Source organism: Diadema setosum, chromosome 18, assembly GCF_964275005.1.
Source record: "Diadema setosum chromosome 18, eeDiaSeto1, whole genome shotgun sequence".
Classification (NCBI taxonomy): Eukaryota; Metazoa; Echinodermata; class Echinoidea; order Diadematoida; family Diadematidae; genus Diadema; species Diadema setosum.
The window spans coordinates 13,990,703-14,016,877 of record NC_092702.1 but is presented as its reverse complement, the minus strand read 5'-3'; the positions used below and the strand labels follow the sequence as shown (position 1 = coordinate 14,016,877).

Genomic DNA, 26,175 nt, shown 5'->3' with positions numbered 1-26,175 from the left:
CCAAACCTTTTATACTACAGCCAGAAGACTTCATAGTGAATCCAAACAGCAGACTTGTGCACCTGGAGGAACAGAGAGCATGAAATGTGGAGGTCAGGCAGAATTGTCCAAGGGAGATGATTGCAGAGAAGGGACACAGTCATGATTTATCCATTCAAATACACTTTAGTATACCGGTACAATGTCATTTGGCAGCACAACTGACTTTTTGGCACATATTAAATACTCATATTATGAAAGGAGGGAACCAATTTTCTGGTGAGCGTTGTATTTAACTATTTAAAAGCTTCATTTTCTGTAACACATACCACATGGTGCAATGAATATGGAAGAGGAGGGGGATCTTGGCTTTGGACAAGGCCTTAAACCAGGTGCCATCTTACCCACCCGGTGTGCAGGCCACCTAGAGCAAACCAGCAATGGAGTCTCTGCCCAGAATCTGAGCCTCCTCAGTCAGGCTGGGTACTCGCGTAAAGCAGGGAAAGCAGTCGGGTGCGCTGCTCCGCTGCAGAGCCAGCAAAGGCCATCAAAGGAGGAGCGCAGGAAAGCAAGCGGCTCCACTCGTAGACTCACGAGGAGCAGCAGCCTCGGCTCTGTTCTGCACAAGGATGATAGCATTGGCAGGAGCGAGAGAGAGGAGGACATTCCAGCATTCGCTGGGGTACCGCTAGGGACGTCGCTGAGGCAGCAGAGAGCTCTGTTTGACAGACACATGAAAGACTTTTTACAAAAGAAGGAAGAACTCAGCAATACCCCTGAAGTGAAAGGTACTGCAATATACATCATAAAACAAACAGTACAAATTTTGGATGAGTACTATGGCTAAAAACTGCCATGCCACAGGATTTTTCTGACTGTAGGCAGATAGAAGTTCCATGACATTTGCTCCTGCGACAATTGCTCTTGTCCTTTCTGCACACTAAGACTATCATAAATTCTACCCACCAGCATATAACCCTAACCCTAATCCTAATCCTCACATCAAACTAAGCCTAAAACCGTATCACAACTATAACCCTAAGTCCATGGAGAAAATGAGGCCAGGGCGATTGTGACAGGAGCAGATGTTGTGTCAACCTCGAGGCATTGATATTTGTTCTTATCTTATGTGTAATCATGTTATCTTGTTTCTTGAACTAAAGGATATTAGTTCTCAAATGTGCATAAAAACCAAGTACTATTTGATTGATTTATAAATGCATAATTTATTGATTTGATTTTTTTGTGTGTGTGCATTTGTGTAAATACACAAGTAAGATCACAGTTAATGTAATTGTGTAAATATTTGGCTAAAATACAACCAATTGGATGTTGCGTGTTATGCATGTGGTGTGCTCTGCTAGGCATGCTGCTACACAACAGGGTTTAACATAACTCTTTAAACAATATGGATGAAGCTTCTGTGTACTGTGTACCCTTTTCATAGGATTCAGTTTTCATAGCATAGAACAAAGTCTAGACAAGCATTATGGTTGTCCATTGATGTCTGAATTTTTCTTGGTTATACACAACAGACGAGAGAAGTGGAAATTCTTGCATGAATAATTTGTAACTCGGTCGGGTGAAATGAATTTTAATAGCATGTTTGTAATCGGTTGGTATCAGGAATCAAAGAGATGAAATATTTCATATCACAAATACAAGCAGAGACAGCCACTCACTTTTATTTTCATTATTTCTATTATGTCACGCAAAATGAGCGAAAATTTTCACTTTTACAGTATGGCATGCATGCAGGTACACTTTGTTGCCTGACTGTAAAGAAAATGGACTGTAAAACTGTTATCATTTTAAAATGGCAGGGAGAGAACCAACAATATTGTCAACCTCTAAGTAGTAGTGTATCATACAGTGTATGCCAGCATAGAGTTATGTGAATAATTCAGGTTGATTTACATGTATTGAGCTTAGACTACTGTAGTCTTCATTCATGCTGTTTTGAGGTCTTTATTTAGTCACAATATGTACCATAATACATTAACCTTTGGTCAAGAAAATTTTCCTGCTTGCATCATTTATTTCTCTTCAATTTTTATGTTTTTCCCTTTGACTGGTACACTGTAGGTTCAGCCATACCAGCTTCATACTTTGCAGTCCAGGAGTCCATCGTCAACCGCTTGCAAACGACAACAGAAGTAAGGAATTGCTGGACAAACTCTGGAACCATTCTGATTATTATGTCACATCACAAAGAGGAGTGATGGATGAGTTGCAAGAAATCTGGAGTGTGTACAAGCCAGGTCGTGAGGCTCTCAGAGCCACTCCAAACAAGCTGACGTATGTGTGCATGTACACATTATGTGAGTCTGTTTGTGCATCTGTGTGTATGAGTGTGTGTCTACGTGTTTGTGTTTATGTTTATGTTTATGTTTATGTGTCTATGTTGGACATATGTTTGAGTCTGTGTCTGTATGTGTGTATATCTTTCTATATCTGTGTATGTGTGTGTTGTGTAGTCCCAAGTTGTCTAATGTCTGTGTGAGTGCTCTTGATAATGCAGCATTCTAAGTTATGCATCGATTTCCAGATGGTTTTGAGTCAATCAATATCTACGTGCCACTCAGTTTGTTCGCGTTCTGGTTTGCGTGCAATCGAAACTCTCGCAACATCTGGCATTTCTGTGAAAACACTGCCCTGTCTCATTTCTTTCTCTTGTACTTCATTTCATCCATTCCTCCCTGTAGTTTGGCTCACTTTGTCACCTGTGCATTATACTAAGCGTAGCTGTCAACCAGTTGATTTTTTTTTTTTCTATCATGATAGCATTTTTTCTTCCATCAAAAGTACAATATGATATGAAAGTATGGGTTTTAAATGACTGTTTTAACACTTAAATTTGTTTTGCATATATATATTTTAGAATACAGTGGACTCCCATTATAACAAAGTCCTCGGGACCGGCAGTTTTCTTTTGTTATATTGTAATATTGTTATACCCGAACAAATAAACAATAATATTACATGGAATGCATAGCATTGCGACCCTAATTTTTACTTCATGGTAATCAGAATTTTGTTATAACTGTGTTCATTATAACACGAGTGCATTAGACTTTCCAAATTTTAAAGCCAAAATGTAATTTTGCACCTTCTTGATATGCATTTTTCTTTCATCTGCCAAGATTTTCAGCCATTATATTATACAGTCTATCTAGTGTTTATGTATGTATTCAGAATTTATGAATATCATGATTTTAAATGAGGCATTATATCAGGACGGTGTACGAAAAGATTGTTGCAGATTACTGCAGAATTGAGGTTTAAAATAGTCACACACTCCATGAAATTTTTCATTTAATTTCTGATGCTTAAACTGAAAAGAAGACATCACTTAAGACATATTAGTAAGTGATGTCCTTTATGTAATGTTCATATTTTCTAGGCAGATTTATTGTTTGTACTAGCTAAATTTTCTTCTACTCTGAAAAAAAAAGAAAATGAGATAGGGATAGTAGGTAGAGGCCATGGACAAATCATCAACTCTGATGGAAAATCAGTGTCATGATAGTAGTAATTGCTTTTTGAGTTTACCATTATATATCAATACATTTTAAATCACCTTGTGAATTATGACTTTGCCCTACTGTGAACAGAGCCTGTTTGTGTGTGTGTGTGTGTGTATGTTTGTTTCTTTACCTGTTTAATCTAGTTACAATGCCTGTTACAATATGTATGTGCTTTTTGAGGGTGAGCTACTTCTCCAAGCATTGTCCCTAATTTGCCAACTCTTTTTATTTATGTTTTTTTGCTGGTGTGTAGGAAGTGGCAGTTCTGCAGAGCGAGCTGGATGCATGTAGGTCACAGCTCGACAGCAAGTACCGCGCCATCCGTATTCTGCAAAGTCAGGTGAGCAGTCCACACTGGCATTATTCAGTTGCTATTGCGAATTTCTGTGTTTAAATGCATTGCTGTGATATATAATAATGAGGGGAAGGATGCATATATTTTTAAAGTTGTTTTAGAAGGAAATGTAGTTTGCAAGCCAGCTCAAGACTTGTGAGACAATAACATCATCCCTTTCATCTAACTTAATTGTGACTAATATTGCTGTTTCGTGAAAAACAAACAAACAAACAAGCAAGCAAACAAAGACAAAATCTGTAGACTTAAAGAAGTTCCTAGAAGCTGCAAAAAGAAATGAGACAAATATTGAGGTTAACAGGTGCAATCCTATTATCAATGTGTGGCTACAAATCTATATATAACTTGCCTATTGTAATCAAGCTGTCTGAATTGTGACAAGGTTAGATACAAAGCACAATGAAAACATGCCATGTGCAGCACACTGCAGCATAGTCTGGTATGGATCACACGGGGAGGGGGGGGGGGGGGGCAGGATGAGTGATCTTTTTGATTTGGTGCATTGTCATATTTTTCATTTCAGTCAATTTATTTCTTCAACTCTTTCATGATAAAAAATTGGAGAAAATCTTATACACTAATCATGAAGAACAAAGTACATACTGTAAATGCATAACACATATATAAATTATGAAATTATACATTCAAAGACAACTGTGTAGATATGTTAGAGTGTTTTTTTAAGTAAATAATGTAAAAGGATAAATCAAGTATTATCCTGACTTTACCTAAAACTATGAAAGACTTGTTGCAGGGGCTGTTACATCACTAAACATGCCTTACCTTTAAAATACCGGTACATGCATACCTTCATATAGTATAGTGAAGGGTGCACCTGACAACCTGAAAACTTGCTCTGTTGCTAAAGGCCTTGTCACACCAGAGAGAATGCCAATGAAATGAATGCCCAATGAATTTGAAAATTTTGAGATGCGTTCACATCCCTTGCTACTACTAGAATAGTTTGTGACAAGTTTGAAGTTCTTTGTATTCATTAGCTATTCATAGGGATTTGCAGAGATATGTCGGAGATTTTTGACGTGTTCAAACTATCAAAAAATTGACCCCAAATCCACATGTAGAAAGAGTGACGTGTAGATTGGCTTTTCTTTTTGATCTCTTTGATGGAGATTCTGCTGAACTAGGCTATATCATCCTTGTAACAAAAAGAAAGTGTCCCACTCCCATTTTATATATCATTGACAAGTAATGATTTGTAGTGGGGTGATGATACAGTGTATGTTCTGTATTCAGGTTTTTAACAATTCCCTTTCTATTTGTTCATTTTACATGCATGCAAATTCAGTTTTCCCATGTAAGTATGAACACTGCTGACCCTTTATGGAATGTATGCTAGCATCAAATTAAACATTAACGTTCTCATATCACTTCATGTATGCACCTCGGCTTGCTTTTCCATCAAAATTCATGTTTGCAAGAAGTTCGACTGACAGTTGTTACTGGTTTTACACACATTTGCCTTCCATGTTTCCAATTTAATAGCTTAGTCGTTTGATCTCTACTTTATTCTTTTGTAGATCACGACTTTTGCATAGACCTGTACAGAGTGTTTGTTATTCCTATTATTGATTCCATATATTGACAATGTCAACAGCTGGCAGGTATGTGGGCGTGAATATACTTTACCTGCTTTGTTTGGTTTGATATACCCACAAAGCAAGGCCTGATTGTAGTATTGTTTGACATACTGTGTAGGTATATCTCTGATGCATACATTTTAGGAGTACAGCTTCCCTCGCTGCTGATTTTCTGGTATTTTATATTCCACAAGTGAGAACTCACATGGTTCCTTTTGTGTTTTCTCTCAGTGTTTGAAGCATGCAAAAATAAATCCAAGATTAAGAGGTTACGATGTGCGATGAAAGTACTATGCCTGCTGGGGGAAAAATTCTTATACACTTTTGGTAGATTTCTGCCACTGTGGCTGTTTTTTCTTTGGTTTTATAGTTGATCCAGCATTCGGGATTCCAGACCATTCGTGCTACATTTCACTCTTGAGTTTTTGTACATGTGCTTCATTCCTACTAAAGTGATTTTAACTTCTTTCACCCCAACTGAAAAAAGTGTCATTATTGAGCAATTATTCATGCTGTGTGAAGTCATTGTAATCATGTATCTTATGTCTGTTTCAAACATGTTTCTGTCATATTGTAATCTAACATACAACATGTCACATTGCTGTAAACATGCATTTACCACATAGTGCCAATTTTGTGTCATTGTAACACCATTTCAACCCTAACCAGGCCGGGCTTTCTTGGCTGTTCTGTGGCCAGGGGGAGGGTTGAATCAACCCCCCCCCCCCCCAAGATCTTAGCCGTCGATCACGCCATCGCCCTGAAAATTGGCACGTACATTACTTGTGGCGTAATCTACCAAACTGAAAAAAAAAATTACATTTTCATTTTATTAGTTATGCTGATATATGCATATCATACATTTTGCTCTGAATCAGAAAATAAAGCTCCTAAAATCCTAATTTTTGGTGATAACATTCTTTGTAGCATTAATAACAATGTAGTTGAGGAAAAAAGTGGTATCAAAAGTACTTTCATTTGTATTGTTTTTGTTGTTTTTTCCGACCTTTAATTTGTTTTATCATTTTTTCACACCACATTTTTGACAGAACCTGTTTCAAGCATAATTATGCTAAAATCAATTGTTTTCAGCCAATGAACATGAAAATAATCGTATCTTTTTTAATAAGGTGAGAAAACTCCATTTGCATTGACTTTGTACACAAAATCAAGGTTTTGAGCCATTTTCAGTCTGACAAGCATGTATAAAAGATCATGCAGCATCGTAACAGCATACCTGATTTTCGCGTAAAGGGTGTCAAAAGATGTGCCAGACTTGAAAGTAAAAAGTCAGCGAGCAGTCAAAAAATTTCGGGCAACGGAATAGTCATGGAAAATGTCGAGGTGGGCTGATTCACCCCCCCCCCCCCACCCGTTCAGTTTTAGGGTTAACAGCTTTTATCTATCTTTAGTAGTAGGCCTACACCATGTTTATGATGTCATATTTATCACAAGCATCTCCATTGGTCAAAGTTGTGACTTTGTGCTGATACTGAACTGTGTTGTAATTGTCTTTTGCTCCAAAATCTTTCATTCAGTGAGGATTGCTTCCATTACGAGGCTACAAAACTATTACAAGCTTGCAACCTTTGTGCCAAAAGGATGCTCATTGAGCAATGCAAAGGCATAATCTTGAGTTTGGATGTGGTTGAGCCCATTTTTTTTTCCATTCCTTCAAAGTATGAATTGAGGTGTACGTAAATCCTTTGTAATCATTTTAAAAGCAGGGGTAGGAACTTGCTTTGAAAGCCACTTAATAGTATGTGCATACTGTAGCTGCAAAAATGTATATTTGTGATGTGTGTATCTATTCCAAAGATATTTCTTGTGCACAGAGTAGAGTTGATTTCATTTTCAAACATTAGGCAAGAGATGATGAAGTCTGCAACAGAGCCTTAAATTTGTTTTTCACACAGTTCAGAGTGACCACAAATCTCGCTTAACCACAATTACTAGTAGTCATTTCATTTCATAGTCATGTCAATCTAGACATTTTCCTGAGATGTTGTTTTCGTGACTTGATGCCAACGCTATTATTGAAATGTAAATCAGCCGTGATATTCTGTAGATTTAAATCTGATTTCAGATTTTTTTTTTCACTCAAGTCCATACACATTTTGCTTTTTCCATGTATCAAAATCACCTGAACATTTTGATTTCCCACTTTGTCAATAAACCTCAATATCATCCCTGGTAAATTCACTTACCGTAGCACATGGAGACATTTTCGTGTGTTGTTAAATTTGCGATCCAACTGTGATTCACAAAATTCACGAAAATTAAACCCTTGCAAAAATAACAGCTTATACAGGAAGTGAAGATTTGCCAAATCTAACTCTCTATGTCCTATAAAACCTAATCCTTTGTGTACTGAGTATATGACACCTTGTTACTTTCAGTTGTGCTTTACTGAATTTCACTGAATTTTGAGCATACACTCCGACTCCTTCCTCTCTCTCTCTCTCTCTCTCTCTCTCATATCTATAAAAAGAAAGATTACAGAGAGGCAGTAGATGGCATTGTTTTATAAAAGTGTTGGTGGTTTGTTTGTTGTTGTTTTTTTACTGGTTTTTCCTCAGTGCAGGTCTCTAATTTTCCATTTATGTCCTTCACAGGTTGCTGCTCTGAATACAGAGAAGCAGAAGAGTTTTGATGTCGCCAAAAATCAGGCCAAGACTCTACAAAAGGTATGGAAAAAATCAGTGACCATAAAGTAAAGGTCATATTCCTCTACAAATACACTGTAAGGACAGGAGTTTTCACAATCTAATCTAATACAAACAATATCATGGAAAATATACAAAAATATGTGATGTGAAAAGTCCAGATCAGTGACAAAATGTTTATCAAATCATGTATTTCATGTAGTGTTGGGGAACACAAAGAAAATTTTAGTGTTGATAGAGATCTGTGCCGAATACTACTGGCATTCACCCGCACAGTTATGTAAACATTAGAGTCACACACTGACTGAGATGTATGTGTGGGACTACTCATCCTGAATTGTCATTCAGTACAGTTAAACCGCTATTTCCAGTGTGTTCCTGCTCTATGATAAATTATCAGGGCATTCTGTCATCAAGTGGGATATCCAGAGAGAGGTTACCAAAATTGATTGTTTGATTTGAGAAATCCTCAAAATTTAAAGCAGCAAACAGTGCACAGAATGTTGTACACAGTGATTATGTCTAGCATGCTGTATGGTGGTAGGAAAGTAAACGCGATCAATGCACACTCCACAAAGATATGACACCAAGCCAAGTATTGACAGCTAAATGGCACCTGGTTACCTCAGCAGCTATTTGTAAATAGAAATGACAGGCTTGTATGAAAAAAAAAAGAGAGGATAACAGGTTCAAAAATTACACAAGAAGCAAGTAAGCAAACAATGTATAGCATTTGTACTGACTGCATGTTGACATTGTGTAAGATAAAGCTCACAATACCCATTCCCCAGACCATACCAGTACTTTGTTGGACGTTGAATGTGATATATCATAGATTGAATACATTTGTATTGAAACCTCTTTATGCTGCACTAGCCAAGAAAAATGACAGCAGGTATTTTAAGCTTGTAAATTTTGATATTTCTGCAAGAGTGAGCATGATATGATCTCTAGATGTGTATAGTGCTGGTATGCGATACAATTGTTTGTGGGTGTGTGTGAATATTTGTGTTTGTGTGGATGTGCCAATTCAGAGTTTTATTCATTCAGTTTACCGTGATTGTATGGTATCTCTGCGCACCGTCTGCTATGACTCTCAATATCACACACGTTTGAATTGACTGTGTCCTTTGGCAGGAGGTGAATGCACTTCAGTTTGAACTTGACGCCAAGTCAAGTACGTTCATGATGAGTGAGCAGACATGGTCAGAGAGATTTGACAGGTAGATATGCATTATCATGGCTAATTACAATTCAATGATTCCTAACGCTATTCACAGTTTAACCTCTCTCCCACTTTGTTGATGTAATCTTTATGTCTACACACTCTATTACCCTCCAGTGCCCTTTCCCGGCCATACCCTTGTCTTACTCTTTTCCTTTCTCTTCTTCCTTCAAGCATTCCAAACCTAACATGTGGCCTTTCTGTTCCTATTTAAAATTTTCAAGCATGTTTTTGTTTAATGTTATGCACATTCAGCATGCAGTGTGAGATGGGAATGAAGTTTTTTGTATCTGTTCTTGATAAGAATGTGGATTATGATTTTTATTATGTATGTATTATGATATTTGTGAATGAAAGCCGAATAAATAATAATGATAATAATAATAATAATAATGGAAGAGGTAGGACATAAGTATAGGACCTTTGTAACACAGATTCACCTTTACTTTTACTTACTGCGTCCCCTTCAATGTATACATGAATTGTCATATGAGTTTTCATTGTAATGATTTGGTACTGAAAGAAATTGTATCAGGGCAATTACCCCCCTCCCACAACAAGATTCGGGTTAGGTTTAGGTTTAGAGTTTGGATTTGGGTTAGAATTAGGTTCAGGATTAGGATTAGGGTTAGAGTCAGGGGAAGGGTCTGGGGTATTGTCCAGGGGGTAATTACCCTAGAACCGAAAGAAATAAATGGAGTCATAAGGGACCTTAGCTTTTCCTAGCAGGATTTTCATCAGAGGCAAAGTGACATGGAAGAAGGAAGGCAATCACATGGGACTACACACAACAACAAGCACAGAAAAGGGCTAGGGACACAGAACAAAGAAAACAAAAGGGGTGGAGTAGAAGACAAAAGACAGGGAGCCCAACAGATATTAAAGGGATGGTACAGTATTGGTGGAGATAAGAATTGGGCTTTTAACTTTTTGCGAGATACCAAGAAAACACTTATGATATAGTACAGAGCATATAATTTTAAGAGGAATTCAAATTTTATTTGATGAAAATCGGGTTTGGAATGACTGAAACATGCAAAAACAAAGTAAAACAAAGCGATCGTACTAAAGTGTGGGTCCCACACTTTATTAGAATTGCTCTTTTTTGGATATCTCAGCCATTTCAAAACCAATTTTCGTCAAATAAATGTTGAATTCCTCATAGAATTACATGCTCTTTCATATTTCATAAGAGGTTTCTTATTATTTCAACAAAAAATGTTAGAAACCTGAAATTAGGTCTCAACCAAAACTGTACGATCCCTTTAAGGGAGGGGTGTTGAAAGCAAGGGATGAACAGACAAAAAGCGGAGGTGGGCGGGTGATGATCCCAAGGATCATAGTGGGCAACCCTAACCCTTTGATATCTAACCCCCGCCCCTTTTGTTTTCTTTGTCCTGTGTCCCTAGCCCTCTCCAGTCTGTGCTTGATGTGTTAAGTCCTTATACATGTATGTGATTGCTTTCCGTACTTGTTTGCCATTTTGCCTCTGAAAAAGATTCTGCTATGCCCCTTTTGGCTCCATTTTACACTATTGGCTTGCATCTATTGGATAAGCAGTTTTCAGCAGCTTTTGTTGGCTACAAAAGAAATAAATGTTACTTTGAACTGAATTGAATTTACCTTCACCCCCTATGATGGCATGTCTTTTCCCTGGTAGACTGAGTATGGAGAACGCCACACTCCTCGCTACACTCCACGCAAGGTCAGATGAGGTCAGACGACTCCATGCAGAGAAGATGGGTAATGGTCACGCTCAGATCAGACATGCCTCTTCTTTCTTTCTCTCTTTCTTTTTAGCTCACCTGAGCCAAAGGCTCAAGTGAGCTATTGCGATCGCTCTTCGTCCGGCGTGCGTCGTCCGTCGTCCGGCGTGCGTAAACTTTTTACATTTTCATTTTCTTCTTGAGAACCCCTCGACCGATTTTCACCAAACTTGGCAGGTAGCATCCCTAGGGGGATAGGATTTCAATTTGTTCAAGTGGGCACCATACCCCACCTGGGGGGCCCCAGAGGGGCCCCAACCCCCCCCCCCCCCCAAAAAAAAGAAATTAAGGAATCTTAAAAAATCTTCTTCTCTAGAACCAGAAGTGATAGAGCTAAGTTAATACTATGAATTAGTACATTGATGACTGTAGTTTCAAGTTTGTTCATGGCGGAATCAGGGGTGCCCCTATTGGGACCCAGAGGAGGGGGGTGGGGAAGGGTCCTAATGGGTCCCAAATTGTACATTTTCATCTTTTGCTTGAAAATGCCATTATGAATTTTCACCAAAGTTGGCAGGTAGCATCCCTAGGGGGAAAGAATCTTATTCCCATCAAATGGGCACCATGCCCCACCTGAGGGGGCCCCAGGAGGCCTAAATTTGGACCAAAATTGTAAATTTTCATCTTTTTCTTGAAAACCCTATCACAAATTTTCACCAAACTTGGCAGGTAGCCTCCCTAGGGGGATAGAATCTCAATTCCATCAAATGGGCACCATGCCCCACCTGGGGGCCCCAGGGGTCCCACCCCTGTATGGATGGAAGGTGAACTTGCGATACTCGGGTGAGCGCGTGACCCCTGGGCCTCTTGTTTGATACTTCCCAACAAAACAATCATGTTTATTATCTTCTGTAGGAGTTAGGTTCTTTATAGAAATCTTGAAAAATACACCGTACAGGGTATGTTTCCTTTGAATTCCATATAGCATGCATAGTAGGTTCATATTTCAAATTTTTTTAAACTGAAATGTGATTTTTGCCATCTTAGTATATCTCTTACTTATCAACATTATGGTTTTTTTTTGGTTTTTTTGTTCTGTTTTTGTGTTGTTGTTTTTTTATCTGCAGAGGTTAGCAGCCCTTTTTTTACTTCTGTTTGTGCACAGACTTGCGAGCATGTTTCAAATCTATTGAATTCACACCAAAGATGTGGTTGACATACAAATGTATGCCAGTATTTGATAGTGTGAAGATCAGATCAATAAACAGTAAGTGGGCACACATGTTTCCACCTTATTTCATTTGAGTTCATATTGTTCTGACTTCATTTATGTCGCAATCAAGCCAACGATCAGTTTATGGGGTAGAACATCTTAGACAGGGACCGATTTTACATTACAAAATTTTTACATTAATCAGAAAAGAGGCTTTTTGTATTGAGAAGGAGAATCAGCTTTGTTCTAGGTTGCCTTCTCAGAGAAAGTGAATTGAAAGCTTTTCAAAAGCAAAATACAAATAATACAAGATATGAATAGTGCAAGAATTATAAATAATTTGACAGTGATTGAAGCTTTAGCGCAGAAATATCCCAGATCGGAAAACTAGCCCCACTTTTTACTGCTCTAGTGTCATGTGAACGGGCAGCTAGACAGATAATGAATCTGTTTTTGCCTGATAGCATTATCTGACACACAGACTGATAATGTGTCAACTTATCAACAACAGATATGGTGGCAAATGGTGTGTACAGGTGTATATGTGATTCTTCAGTCACTAGTCCTGGATTTCAGCTGTGGTCTGTATGTGAACTAGGCAGAACTAGTTTGCCATCAAGGTGATGTGTAAATGCATAGCAAAGCTGATCTTCTTTGTGTCTTCCCCTACGGTGCAAATGTACATTGTATGCTGTCTTCGATCATACACCGACTAACACAATGGAGAGTCATCAAGATTCACGATGTCCATGTTCAATGTTGATTCTCTGTGCACTAGCTCTGATCCGCGAGAGGAGTGAACTCATCGCCATGATGGATGTTAGTGAAAGACTGCAGTATGACAGGCACCTCTCACCAAAGAATGAAGCATACCTCCACAATGCAGCTGCCGAAGTAAGTTTTAAACCTAAAACATCTTTCTCAGAAGTGCTCAAAATGCATCTTTCACCATTTGGAATTTGCTTGCAATATATCGGAAGGCTCTACTAAGAAACTTATCCAGCTGACGCGATTTGCCGAGATAATGACTTGCTTTGGAGTATTTTGGGATCAAAAGTGTGAAATAATACAAGTCGGTGTATGTGACTTTTTATCCCTGAAGCACCCTCCCCATTCAGTAGTTGGGTATATAGGGTACTACTAGTGGTTAGCAATGATCACATTGTGTCCTAGCAGAAATATTGAATTGTATGCAGCTAACAAGCTGCATGCAAATTCACCCTCGCGCCTTATGAATACTGCTATGGCTGGATATATTGTAATCAGTGTTTGAATATAAAACTTCATATAGCAACCACGATTACGTAAGCTCTGAGATTGTAGTATTTCCAGCGAACCTTTTATGCTGATATTTTGCATTTTGTTGTAACCCAACTGAAATTATATTATTATTACGCTGTTATACACATTTCCTTTGCATTTGTGTACATTTTACAACAAAGTGCACAGTTCTGCAAGCATATGAGAGCTAAATTTCACTTAAAAGAAGGAGAAGATTGATAGGTACAATGTAGATAGATAGATAGATAGATAGATAGATAGACAGACAGAGAGATAGATAGTTAGAGATCATAGATAATAAGGCTTGCATCAACAGTGACCTTGCATCGCAAAACCTGACAGAGTTGCGAGACAAGACAAGCTGAGGTCGGGCTATGGAGAAGCAAAGATACTTCCCTTGAACGTCATCAATCCGAAGTGGATGTTGCTGTCCAAGTGAGATGAGTGATTGAAAAGCTAATGTGAGGTTATTTTTTTTTTAGCAGAGGGGCTCTATGATTACAGATTGAGTACATTCTATTCATGATTTCCCTGACAAAATTCATGATCAAGCAATAAGCGTTATTGCTATTAAAAGTGACTTGATGTACATGTACTGTTGTTGTTTGGTTTTATGCATATTTTTCAGAGACTCATAAGTGGACTATGAGTGGAAAAAAACAACATCAGAAGTATTTTTGTGTTATTTCATGCTTCCAAACTTCAGGTTTAGTATTTTTTTTTTTAAAGTTTACAAAGTTGTACATCTCCAGAAAGTACTGTAGTGACTTCCCTCATGAATTTTAATATAACTGTTGACTAATTGACTGACAAACTAACAAAAAATGGATAAAAATGGTAAAAGAACAATGGACATTCAAGTACTGTGTCACAGGGCGCTGCCGCCGCACCGCCCCGTAACTGGATCAAAGGCTTTCTCTTCTGAGAGTCTACAAAGTAGGCGAAACAAATGCTTCTTCAGTTCAATAATTGCGTGGTTTATTGTACTGAATTTTGAAACGTATTTACAACATTAGAATAAAAATGGTGATTAACAATTGAACACTGACATAATCATTGCCAATTAGGAGTACATGTAGTTAACATTATCGCTAAAGCCAGTTGATTCTTGTTCTCGGGATGAGATCATCTGTCCTCGCCAATGGGTCTTAGTTTCATCAAACTTGAGTCCCCTCTAGACGAAGTCCCCTCGATCCCTCTCTAGTAGACTCTGCAGTCCAATACAGTTGGAGCTTACTCCAGCCTAAAACTCCTTGCTCCCACCTTAAACTCGGATCCTTGCTCCGACATTAACCGCCCTGTCAATTACAATGAGTGACATACACTCATAAGTTCAATAATCTCAACGAAACACTATTATACAATTGCTCAATAAAATTGTTCCTTCATGAATGAAACACCTACATTTCCTGAATTTAAGACAGGTTATCGGCTTGTATGTTTACATCAACAAATCTGTCAACGCTGGGTCAGCCAGCGAGGATTAAATGTCATGGAAACTGTGTTCCCAGTTATGGCCCTAGGCCACTGGTGCAATAAATCTTTATGGTCTTTTAGCTCAGTATTCTGAAATGGCTTGTAGTAGTACTGGCTAAACTATTAAACATTCCCTCACTCTTACACTGATGCATGTAACAAAATACTGTGAGGCAATAATGACATAGAAATATTATTTCTTGATTCTTCATCTTATGGAGGATTAAATAATTACGTGAAAATTACAATGATAAAGATTGGTCAACTTACAACCTTCGTTGGCGTTTCTCCCCTTTCTGTGCAAGTTACTTTCTCCCTGGCCCCTGCCGCAACCTCCTTCGGGTTGATGAGAGATTTCTCTAGTGCTCAGACTCTCAAACGTACACTGAATGTGGCCTTTTGCCACCACAACCTCTTCCTCCTTGTTCCAAATCCATCTACCAAAGGGTAGACCAGTATGTCGGCGACATTGATGTTCACCGAACCCTCCCAAACGAACTGGATACAAGCGTAGTGATTTCACAAACAATTTTGTGCTCTGGTCTGAAGAATTTTGGGGTTTGCATCCCGGTTTTGTTCTCCAAAATTTCCTTCTTAACTACACTTGTCTATGTAGGACCAATCACTGTATATTAATTTATTAAACAAGTTATCTTATTGGAGGAGGGGGTTAGATGGTTCAGAAAACTTTCTACCAATTGGTCAGACTGGACTTTCTACCAATTGGTCAGACTGGACACACCCCTATGAGTGACTTTTCCTTAATTTCAAAGAATTGTTTTTGAACATGATTTCCAAAGAAGGAGGATATTCCTCTGACGTTAGCTGACCACTGCAGATGGGTGTGACTATCAATTTCTTAACTTATGCCTCTTCTGGGCTGTCCTCCCACTGGTGGACATTTGGCAGGTTTATGACCCTCGCTCCTGGTAGCGGTCTCCACTTGGTGTGAGTCACCCTCTCCCTCTATGTTACGCTTTATTACCCTCGTGCCCCTGACGTAATGACGGGCTGAGGGGTTACTACCCTCTTGCTTCCTGTGCAGTGTAAACTCATTTTTCGTGAATGCCTTGCACATAAACATAAATTTGATGTAAAAGGGCTGATAAGATTATCAGTAGGACTTTCACATGGACAATGTAACCTACCATGTCGTGACATACTGTATGCATCAGATGGGATTTGAATTTAGGATTTCTCGTTTTAAATTACAGAGTGCAGTAGACCCCAGCCTGAGAATAACCAAGGTTTTCTTGAACTTGGCAATTTATTATACCCCCGCCAAACGAAGTTTGAAGGGGGTATATAGGAATCAGCGGACGGTCGGGCGGTCGGTCGGGCGGTCGGTCCGTTGCAAATTTTGCGTCGCGAACTACTTCCTCAGTTTTCAACCGATTCCCATAAAACTTGGCACAGATGTGTGCCTTGGGTTGTAGATGTCCAAGACGTATTTTTTGACAGTACCCAAAAGTACGTTGCCATGGTAACGGCATATTATGGGCAAAAATGGGTACAAATCTTGCGTCGCAAACTCTTCCCACAGTTTTTGATCAATTTTTATGAAATTAGGTACAGATGTTCATCTGAATATGTTAATGTGCAAGACACATATTTCCGCAGTGGCAAAAAGTGCGTTGCCATGGTAACGGCATGTTATTGGTAAAATATAGGGCAAAATGCTTCATGGCAAAACTGCTTCATCAGTGTTCTTCCAATTCTCATGGAATTCATATTGAATGTTTGTCTTAGGATATAGGTCAGCATGACACATTTCTTGACAGTGACAAAAAGTATGTTGCCATGGTAACAGCTCACATATTATGAGCCAAAATGATGGAAAATTTTGTGTTGCAAACTACTTCCTCAGTTTTTGCCCAATTTCCATGAAACTTGGTACAGATGTGTGCCTTTGGTTGTAGATGTGCAAGACGCATTTTTCGACAGTACCCGAAAGTACGTTGCCATGGTAACGGCATATTAATGGCAGAAGATCAAGGAAAGATCTTGCGGATTTAACTACTTCCTCAGTTTTTTGACCAAAGCTTATGAAATGTTGTTTGGCGGGGGTATAACCAGTCGCTGTAGCGACATTTCTAGTTGTTGTTTGTTTTCATATTTGAGTTTTTTTCACTAATGAGTTAAGTCTTGTGGTCCCTCCCCCTGTTTGAGAATGGCTCAGCAAGTTTCCTAATCCCCGTTGTTAAGCATAATTGCGAAGGAAAGACTGAGACCTATTTGTGTTTACTCATTCATGGTATTAGTGCACTTTTATTTTTGTCAACAGACCTTTGGGAGTTTAAGCTACCATAGAATGAAGAATCAACAAACAATACCTGCCCTGCAAGTATTCAAGATAAATATGCCTATGTGCCAAATTTACTTCATGATGTCTCTCATTATATACATGTATGTATGTAGATTGTGGAAATTCAATTCAAAATATTACTCATATAAATCAGAACTTTCTCATCCCCTCCCATTCTTTATCTCTTGTTTGCATCCTGTTGTTATTGATGAAAGAACCCTGATTTGTTTCTTTGATGAACATTTATTAATTTATTCATTCATTCACATATTTTTGCTGCTTACATTCAGCAACTTGCTATGCTGGGAGCCTGCCTGTGCAGAGGAAATGACCTGGAGCCATGTAAATGTGCCAGGGCTGCAGCTCTCCTTAAAAAGGAGAGCAGCGTCATCAAAGATGAGGTGAGACATAAAGCATGCCTTGTCTTACTGCAGGAAAACACATGTCATATCCATTTAAAAAAAACAATCAAACAAGTAAACCATTGGAGTAGGTCAGTCTGAAAAAAAAAAAAAGAAAAGACAAATTGTCACTCTGTGCTGACTGAGCTGTTTACCAATATTCCAATGGGTGTAAAGGCACTGAAGTATATACATTTGGAAGATGATGCTGTTGCGATTTAGATTTTCTCTGACCAAAATTACCATGCTTACTCATCTTTGGACTGAACTTGAAATTTCAACAATACTATCTTTAGGAGAGATTTAAAATCATACTTAGGGTCACTCCCAGATTTTCACATCTGTAAACTCTTATCAGTCCATATAAACAACATTTTTTATGCCTCCGCCACGAAGTGGTGCCGGAGGCATTATGTTTTCGGGTTGTCCGTCCGTCCGTCCTTCCGTCCGTCCATAATGAATTTTGTGGACAAGGTAACTATCGAAACCTGTTGAGGTATCCTAATGAAACTTGGCATGTATGTGTATTAGGGGGTGAAGTTGTGCCTATCAACTTTTGGGTGCACATGCTCAAGGTCAAAGGTCAAAAGGTCAAGGTCAAATATATAAAATTTCACTATTTCCACCATATCTAGTGAATGCCTGAAGATATTTTCTTGAAACTTAGTGTATAAATGTATTACCCAATTAAGATTCTCTGGTGAAAGTTTGGGTCATGAGGTCAAAGGTCAAAGGTCAAAAGGTCAGGGTCAAATATTCAAAATTTCACTATTTCCACCATATCTATTGAATGCCTGAAGAGATTTTCTTGAAACTTAGTGTATACATGTATTACCCAATTAAGATTCTCTGGTGAAAGTTTGGGTCATGAGGTCAAAGGTCAAAAGATCAGGGTCAAATACATAAAATTTCACTGTTTCCACCATATCTATTGAATGCCTGAAGAGATTTTCTTGAAACTTAGTGTATACATGTATTACCCAATTAAGATTCTCTGGTGAAAGTTTGAGTCATGAGGTCAAAGGTCAAAGGTCAAAAGGTAAAGTAAAAATATTAAAACTTCTTTTTTTTCTCCGTACCTTGGAAAATTGTTCAAGGTATCTTCATGGAACATAGTATATACATGTACTGACTGGAAGTGATTATCTAGAGAATATAGGGTTCATGGGGTCAAAGGTCAGGGGTCAAAGGTCAAGTGCAAGACTTCAAAATTTTACTATTACCCTCATATTTATGCAATGCCAGCAGGGTTATTTTTTTACACTTGGTGTATGCGTGTGTAACCTAATAGAAATTCTCTGGAAAGTTTTTTTTTTTCTCTTTTTGCCTCAAAGGTCAAAAGGTCAAAGATCAAGTGAAAGTGCTGAACTAACTTTTTCCTCCATATCTCGGAAGTGGCTCAAGTTACCTTGAAACTTAGTACATATTATGCATGTTCTACCTGAAAGTAATTATCTTATGAATTTTAGGGTCAAGGGCCAGATGAAAATGGTAACAATTTACTATTCAATTCAGAAATTGCACTTTTTCTCCACACCTGTACCTTGAAAATTACTCAATGCCTAAATGTATGAATGGGTCAAAGTCAAGTTAAAGTCCTTAAATCCCTAGATACATGCTCTCCTATTCATCCAATTAAACCTACGTCAAGGAAGGTGAACATTCAACACATTTGTGACAAACTTGTCATTCCAATATTTTACCAATTTTGTGAAAATGTAATCGCACATTGTCCACATGTACTATCTAGACCTATTGGGAAAATCATGCATTATGGCGGAGGCATACCAGTCGCCAAAGTGACATTTCTAGTTTTTTCATAGCTTTATTTCTTACACAATGACAGAAACACTGGTTGTGTGGTAGACCATATAACTCATTGATATTTTGAGATCTGAAAACATCGCCTCCAACGATATTGATTTTATTTATGATCAACAAGTAATGCTTTGTGTTGTTTACCACGTGTCATTGGTTTTTGTCGAGCCCACCGGAGGTGAGGGGAGACTAAGGGATCGCCTTCAATAACTCTTTACTCTGGGCTTCAATTGCAATCAAACTTCGAGGGATGAGGGGTCATACACAGTTTCACATTTTTCCATATATGAGGGTCACCTCAAGGTCAAAGCTCACAGGTAGGGGTCAACGAACTTTTAGAGCCCAATGTTAAGCTTTTATGGCGCGTCTCTATTATGGGTCATAACTTTTGATCCATAGGTCCGTTTGTGACCAAACTTAGATGGTAGATATCCCTTGGGGAGTGGATGGTCACTACAAGGTCAAAGGTCACAGGCAGGGGTCAACAAACTTTTAGAGCCCAATGTTAAGATTTTATGGCGCGTTTCTATTATGGGTCATAACTTTTGATCCATAATTCCATTTGTGACCAGACTTGGATGGTAGATGTCCCTTAGGGAGTGGATGATCACCGCAAGGTCGATGGTCACAAGCAGGCGTCAATGAACTTTTAGAGCCCAATGTTAAGTTTTTATGGGGCGTTTTTATTATGGGTCATAACTTTTGATCCATAGGTCCGTTTGTGACTAAACTTGGATGGTAGATGTCCCTTAGGGAGTGGATGGTCACCACAAGGTCAAAGGTCACAAGCAGGGGTCAACAAACTTTTAGAGCCCAATGTTAAGTTTTTATGGCGCGTTTCAATTATGGGTCATAGTTTTTGATCGATAGGTCCGTTTGTTACTTAACTTGGATTGTAGATGTCCCTTGGGGAGTGGATGGTCACCACAAGGTCAATGGTCAAAGCAGGGGTCAACGAACTTTAAGAGCCCACTGTTAAGTTTTTATGGCGCGTTTCTATTATGGGTCATAACTTTTGATCCATAGGTCCGTTTGTGACCAAACTTGGATTGTAGATGTCCCTTGGGGAGTGGATGGTCACCACAAGTTCAAAGGTCATAGGCAGGGGTTAGCGAACTCTAGGGGCCCAATGTTAAGTTTTTATGGCACGTTTCCTTTTTGCCATAAATTTTTACCCTTTTATATCTCTTTTTATCTGTTTTATCTCTCTTTTTTTAGCTGTTATATCCCATTCGCGTACAATTTCTTGTACGCGAATGGGCGAGACACATTATGGCACTTGCCTTGTGTTTTGTTTTAGTTGGTTTCTGGTTTCATTTGTTTTGTTTTTCATTATTAGATGTCAGATCACAAGTATTTTGTTAATGGCTTGATTTTTACATGGCACTGATCCACCAAGTTGTGTTGCTGAAAGCAATTTACATCATATCCTCCATTCAGTAGAATCCAATGCAGGCAAACACTGCCCTCGTTCCACTCCTTTTGGGGCATGTCGGCATTAAATTCGACCACAAGAATGTTTACCTGCCCGCATGTCCATGCTAAGTAATGCTGTGCAAAAAGGGAATCTGTCCATTCACATCCCTCCATCTTCTTCACGTTTACTTGTTGTTCCAGAAATTCAAGTTGATGGAAGAGCTGCAGGACGCATACCTTGTGGCCGACGCATTCAGGAAAGCCTTCGAGGAGCAGCTCAACAGGAATTCATCCATAGGCAAGCAGCTGGCAGACTCCTCGGCCACCAACACCGAGGCAGACAGGAACTGGAAGAGGCGGAAGCCGCTCCTGTCCTGGATAAAAAAAGCTGAACCAAAGAATGGTAAGAAGGGCTCTGCTGCCTTTCTGAGGAAGGAACAGAATACCAACTTGTCAAAAGTATTGATGGATAGAGTCATTGAAACTGTCAGTTATGGGTTTTTTTTTTTCTTTCTTCAGTTTAAATATATTGACCTTTTCTTTCTTCAGTTTAAATATCTTGACCTTTTCTTTCTTCAGTTTAGATATCTTGCGCTTTGTAATCTCAGCGTCTTTTAGCTGCTTGGAATAAAATGTTATGTCTCCCTACCCCATGAAGATTGCCAGGATCATTGTATTTGTGGGTTGAGGATTTTATCACACTTGGCATAGCATAGGATTTTTGTCAACACTTGGCCCAGGAATCCTGCTTGAAATGTCAATGTGTTGATGACAATTTAGGAGAAATGCCTAAAGTCAATCATCAAGAAATCACTGAACAAGAGAAATATCTTTTCTATAGCAATAAATCAGGCAGGAGGATTAGTGGTTGTATGAAGTACAAGGAAGGATAAAACTAAATGAGCTGTCTCACTGCTCCAACTGGGGTCAAGGGGCAAGAAGTTTGGGGTTTGCTGTTATTTTTATGCCTCCGCCATGAAGTGGTGCCGGAGGCATTATGTTTTCGGGTTGTCTGTCCGTCCGTCCGTCCCTTCTGTCTGTCCATAATGAATTTTGTGGCAAGCGTAACTAAAAAACCTTTTGAGGTATCCTAATGAAACTTGGCATGTATGTGTATTAGGGGGTGAAGTTGTGCCTATCAACTTTTGGGTGTACATGCTCAAGGTCAAAGGTCAAAAGGTCAAGGTCAAATATGTAAAATTTCACTATTTCCTCCATATCTATGCATTGGCTGAAGATATTTTCTTGAAACTTAGTGTATGCATGTATTACCCAATTAAGATTCTCTGGTGAAAGTTTGGGGTCATGAGGTCAAAGGTCAAAAGGTAAAGTAAAAATATTAAAATTTCACTTTTTCTCTGTACCTTGGAAATTGTTCAAGGTATCTTCATGGAACATAGTATATATACATGTACTGACTGGCAGTGATTATCTAGAGAATTTAGGGTTCATGGGGTCAAAGGTCTGGGGTCAAAGGTCAAGGGCAACACTTCAAAATTTTACTATTTCCCTTATATTTATGCAATGCCAGCAGGTTTATTTTTTTTTTACACTTGGTGTATGCATGTATAACCCAATAGAGATTCTCTGTTAAGTTTTTTTTTTCTTTTTTTTTGCCTCAAAGGTCAAAAGGTCAAAGATGAAGTGAAAGTGCTGAACTAATTGTTTCCTCCATATCTAGTAAAGGGTTCAAGTTATCTTGAAACTTACTACATATTTTTGCATGTTCTGCCTGACAGTGACTATCTTAATATGAATTTAAGGGTCAAAGCCCAGATGAAAATGGCAACAATTTACTATTCAATACAGAAATTGCACTTTTTCTCCATACCTTGAAAACTACTCAATGCATAAATTTATGAAAGGGTCAAAGTCAAGTTAAAGTACTTAAATCCCCAAATACATGCTCTCCTATTCATCCAATTAAATGTAGGTCAAGGAAGGTGAACATTCAACACATTTGGGACAAACATGTCATTTTAGTATTTTGCCAATTTTGTGAAAATGTAATCACACATTGTCCACATGTACTGTAGACCAATTAGGAGAACCATGCATTATGGCGGAGGCATACCAGTCGCCATAGCGACATTTCTAGTTTTTAATAAATTTCATGCAAAAATGTGAGTGGCTGTAGATTCAGAAAATTTGTCAACTTGCAGAGACTACAACTCTCCCGCCGAAAGCCCACTTTTGCAAAATCTCCCGTTCTCCCGTTAATTTCTCCCGCCCTGGCTCTGTGTCTCCTGCTTGAAATGATTTCCTTGAAATGATTTCTTATACTTAGTGTCATTGTATGTTGAAAATATAAGGCCTTAGATAGCACGAGAGAGCATCCTGTTAGTACCCTAGCTTCCAGGGCACTTGAGCGGGCCCTGAACCCCGGCTGCAAGGAACTTCGCGCTAGTGATGTGTGCTTCGTGCACAGTGTCTCCCGTTTGCTAGGAGTTTCAGGTGGGAGAATCTCCAGATCAGAAGGTGCTAGGGGTTGGAGTCTCTGAACTTGGTACATTGGTTTAGTATTATTAGACTTTTGGAAAGGAGGTCATGTTGTTGTGAGTGTGTGCATTTCTAAATTTCTTCCCTTTCCCCATTTCTTGATACCAAGGTCACACTGGACCCGAAGCCCTGGGCCGCCTCTTGAAGGAGACGATTGGTATCCAGGCACTGGTGGTCGACGAACTGGATGAAGACCTCCACGGCTCCACGAGGAGTGTGGGCATCCAGGTCTCACAGCCCATGCCAGATTTGATCAGGAACATGGCTGATTTGGTGAGAGAAATAACACCATCTTTCTGATTTGATGACAAAGTTTCTGCCTTGCTAGCTGACCAACTTCGATCACATATTTAATCAAAAGCAGTACCACACACAAAAAAAAAAAAAAAAAATAGGAAAAGATGACGTCCATGTTTGGGTCTTTTTTCCATAAATCTTTTCTCAATACTTGCCTAACATCACATTTGGTTTTGCTCTGCAAACATAAAATGTTTGAATGTGAATACTACTGGCATTGATAGGTCATAAATTATTCTAAATAATCAGTCAGTCTGCTTTTGTAAGCCTCGAATTCTTCTTTTAATAATCCACTGGTCTACTTCTATTACTTACTACTACTCATATTGTGTTGTATTGTTAGCAAGAGAGGAAATAGTCACAAGCTGAATGTCTGCCGATTCTTCCCCTGACACGACAGCTTAATGACAGGAGTGAGGCGCTGGCCCACCAGAGACTCGTCACCAAGATGCTGGCTAAGAAGACCCAGGATCTGGAAGCTACCATGAAGAAATATGGGAACACATGAAAGATTTTTTTTTTTTTTTTTTTTTTTTTTTGGGGGGGGGGGGGGGTTAGCTGTTGCTAGGGGCGACGAGATGGAGATGATGACGGCGGGAGATGCGGCACAGTTTTTTTTTTTTTTTAGCAGTTCTTGAGAATACTTGATAGCAGATGCAATGGCTATTGGGATGACAAGATAGGAATGAAGAATCATATTGCTCCTAGCAAAATGAGAAAGAGACAGGTTCATGGAGCCACACTTTCCAGTACTTTGAGGGCATTGATGTATGAAGCACTTTGTTGGGAAGGCTAGGATGAACAGTTGAAGCCATGAGGACATGGAGTCCAGTTGCCACAAAGTGGATGGGAAACTTGGCGTAGCTTTGACTACCTCATGGTGAACATCAGTTATCACTTGACACAATGCATGAGACACATTCTTATTTCATTGCAAAGAGCAAAGACAATTTCTGGTACAGTCCTTTGTGATAGTTATCAGAGCCAAGGAATCTGTTGTAGTCTTCCAAGGTCATGCCTCCTCAGATATTTGTCTCAAGTTCTTACCCATTACAATCATGCTTGGTGGCTATTTCAACAAAGTTTTTGTGCTTCCTCCACTTAACGGATACTTGTCTTCCATTTTAACTGTTTCAAGTGCAGATTCAGTTAAATTGCCAAATGCTATTTCATCATGTCATCTAATGACAGGAGAAACAGAATTATTCCAACTCAGAAGAAATTAAAGTTATAGATTGCATCATCTCATGGTCACTTCATTTTTTTTTTCTTCTTTTGCAACACAAAATATTGACGTAAGACATCAGATATTGTGTAATTGTATTAAGGGAGTTATCTCTTCAGCTAAATTTGGATGGCCTGACACAGTCTGTTGCTTGCAACCCTTTTTAATCCGAGTGAGCCAAAGGCTTATTTAAAGTGAGCTATTCCAGTCGTGTATTTTATGTTATCCAGCATGCATCATGGGTCGTCCATAAACTTTTTATGTTTTTCAGCTTCTTCTTGAGAACCCCATGAGGGATTTTCACCAAACTTGGCACGTAGCATTCCAAGGTGGACAGGATCTCAATGTGTTCAAATAGGCACCTTGAAAGCAGAAAAAAAGGAACTCATAACATGCGTTGTCTTTTTCATCTCTTCCATTCTGCATTCAGAAATGTTCTTCCATTTATTGGTTGTATATAAGCGTAATGTTATTGCCCATGGTAAGAGTATTTACTAAGAGTAGGCCTTATGTCAAAAATCATTCATGTTACTCAGTAAATGTTATAGTATAATGCCCTGTGCAGCATCTGTTTTCTTCCTGAAATCTATAGTCTTTCATTCAATGCTATAATTATTTAGCCTTTTGAAGACATATATAGTTCTCCTTGATTCTGTGTAACTACATTTATGCTCAATATGAACAGCCATGTGAATTACTGGTTTTTACCCGTTATTCTTTCCAAGTGAAATCTTAAAGGGAACGTAAACCCAAAGAGCAATGTGGGTTGAGTGAAAGCAGTAACATTAGTAAAACACATCAGTGAAAGTTTGAGGAAAATCGGGCAATCGATTCAAAAGTTATGAATTTTTAAAGTTTTGGTGTTGGAACTGCTGGGTAAGGAGACTTCTAGAGGTTATGACGTATGAGTGGACTACAATATAAAGAAAATATAAAGGGAATTCAATAAAAATTCATTTTTCATGAAAATTGCACATTCCATCAACTTGATACTGACATATGTTAGGGGTAGCAATTATTCCCCCTGCTTTCTGAAAGTGGTTTGTCAAATTCTCTTTCATTTTGCTAGAAAAGTAAATTTTTGTGGAATTCCTTTTATATTTTCTTTATATTGTTTTCCACTCATATGTCATAACCTCTAGTAGTCTCCTCATCCAGCAGTTCCAACACCAAAACTGTAAAAATTCA

At 38.6% G+C, this 26,175-nt stretch overlaps 1 protein-coding gene across 1 annotated transcript; it reads left to right on the top strand.

Annotated features, from left to right (window-relative positions):
- The first annotated feature begins 220 nt into the window (after positions 1-220).
- On the top strand, positions 221-24,270 carry LOC140242010 (coiled-coil domain-containing protein 125-like). The gene is made up of 11 exons (XM_072321753.1): positions 221-767; positions 2,065-2,135; positions 3,760-3,846; positions 8,075-8,146; positions 9,263-9,348; positions 11,011-11,093; positions 13,048-13,163; positions 17,622-17,732; positions 21,168-21,369; positions 23,575-23,738; positions 24,163-24,270. The coding sequence occupies exons 1-11, from the start codon at positions 320-322 to the stop codon at positions 24,268-24,270; spliced, it is 1,548 nt and encodes a 515-aa protein (XP_072177854.1). The 5' UTR covers positions 221-319.
- The last annotated feature ends 1,905 nt before the right edge of the window (positions 24,271-26,175 follow it).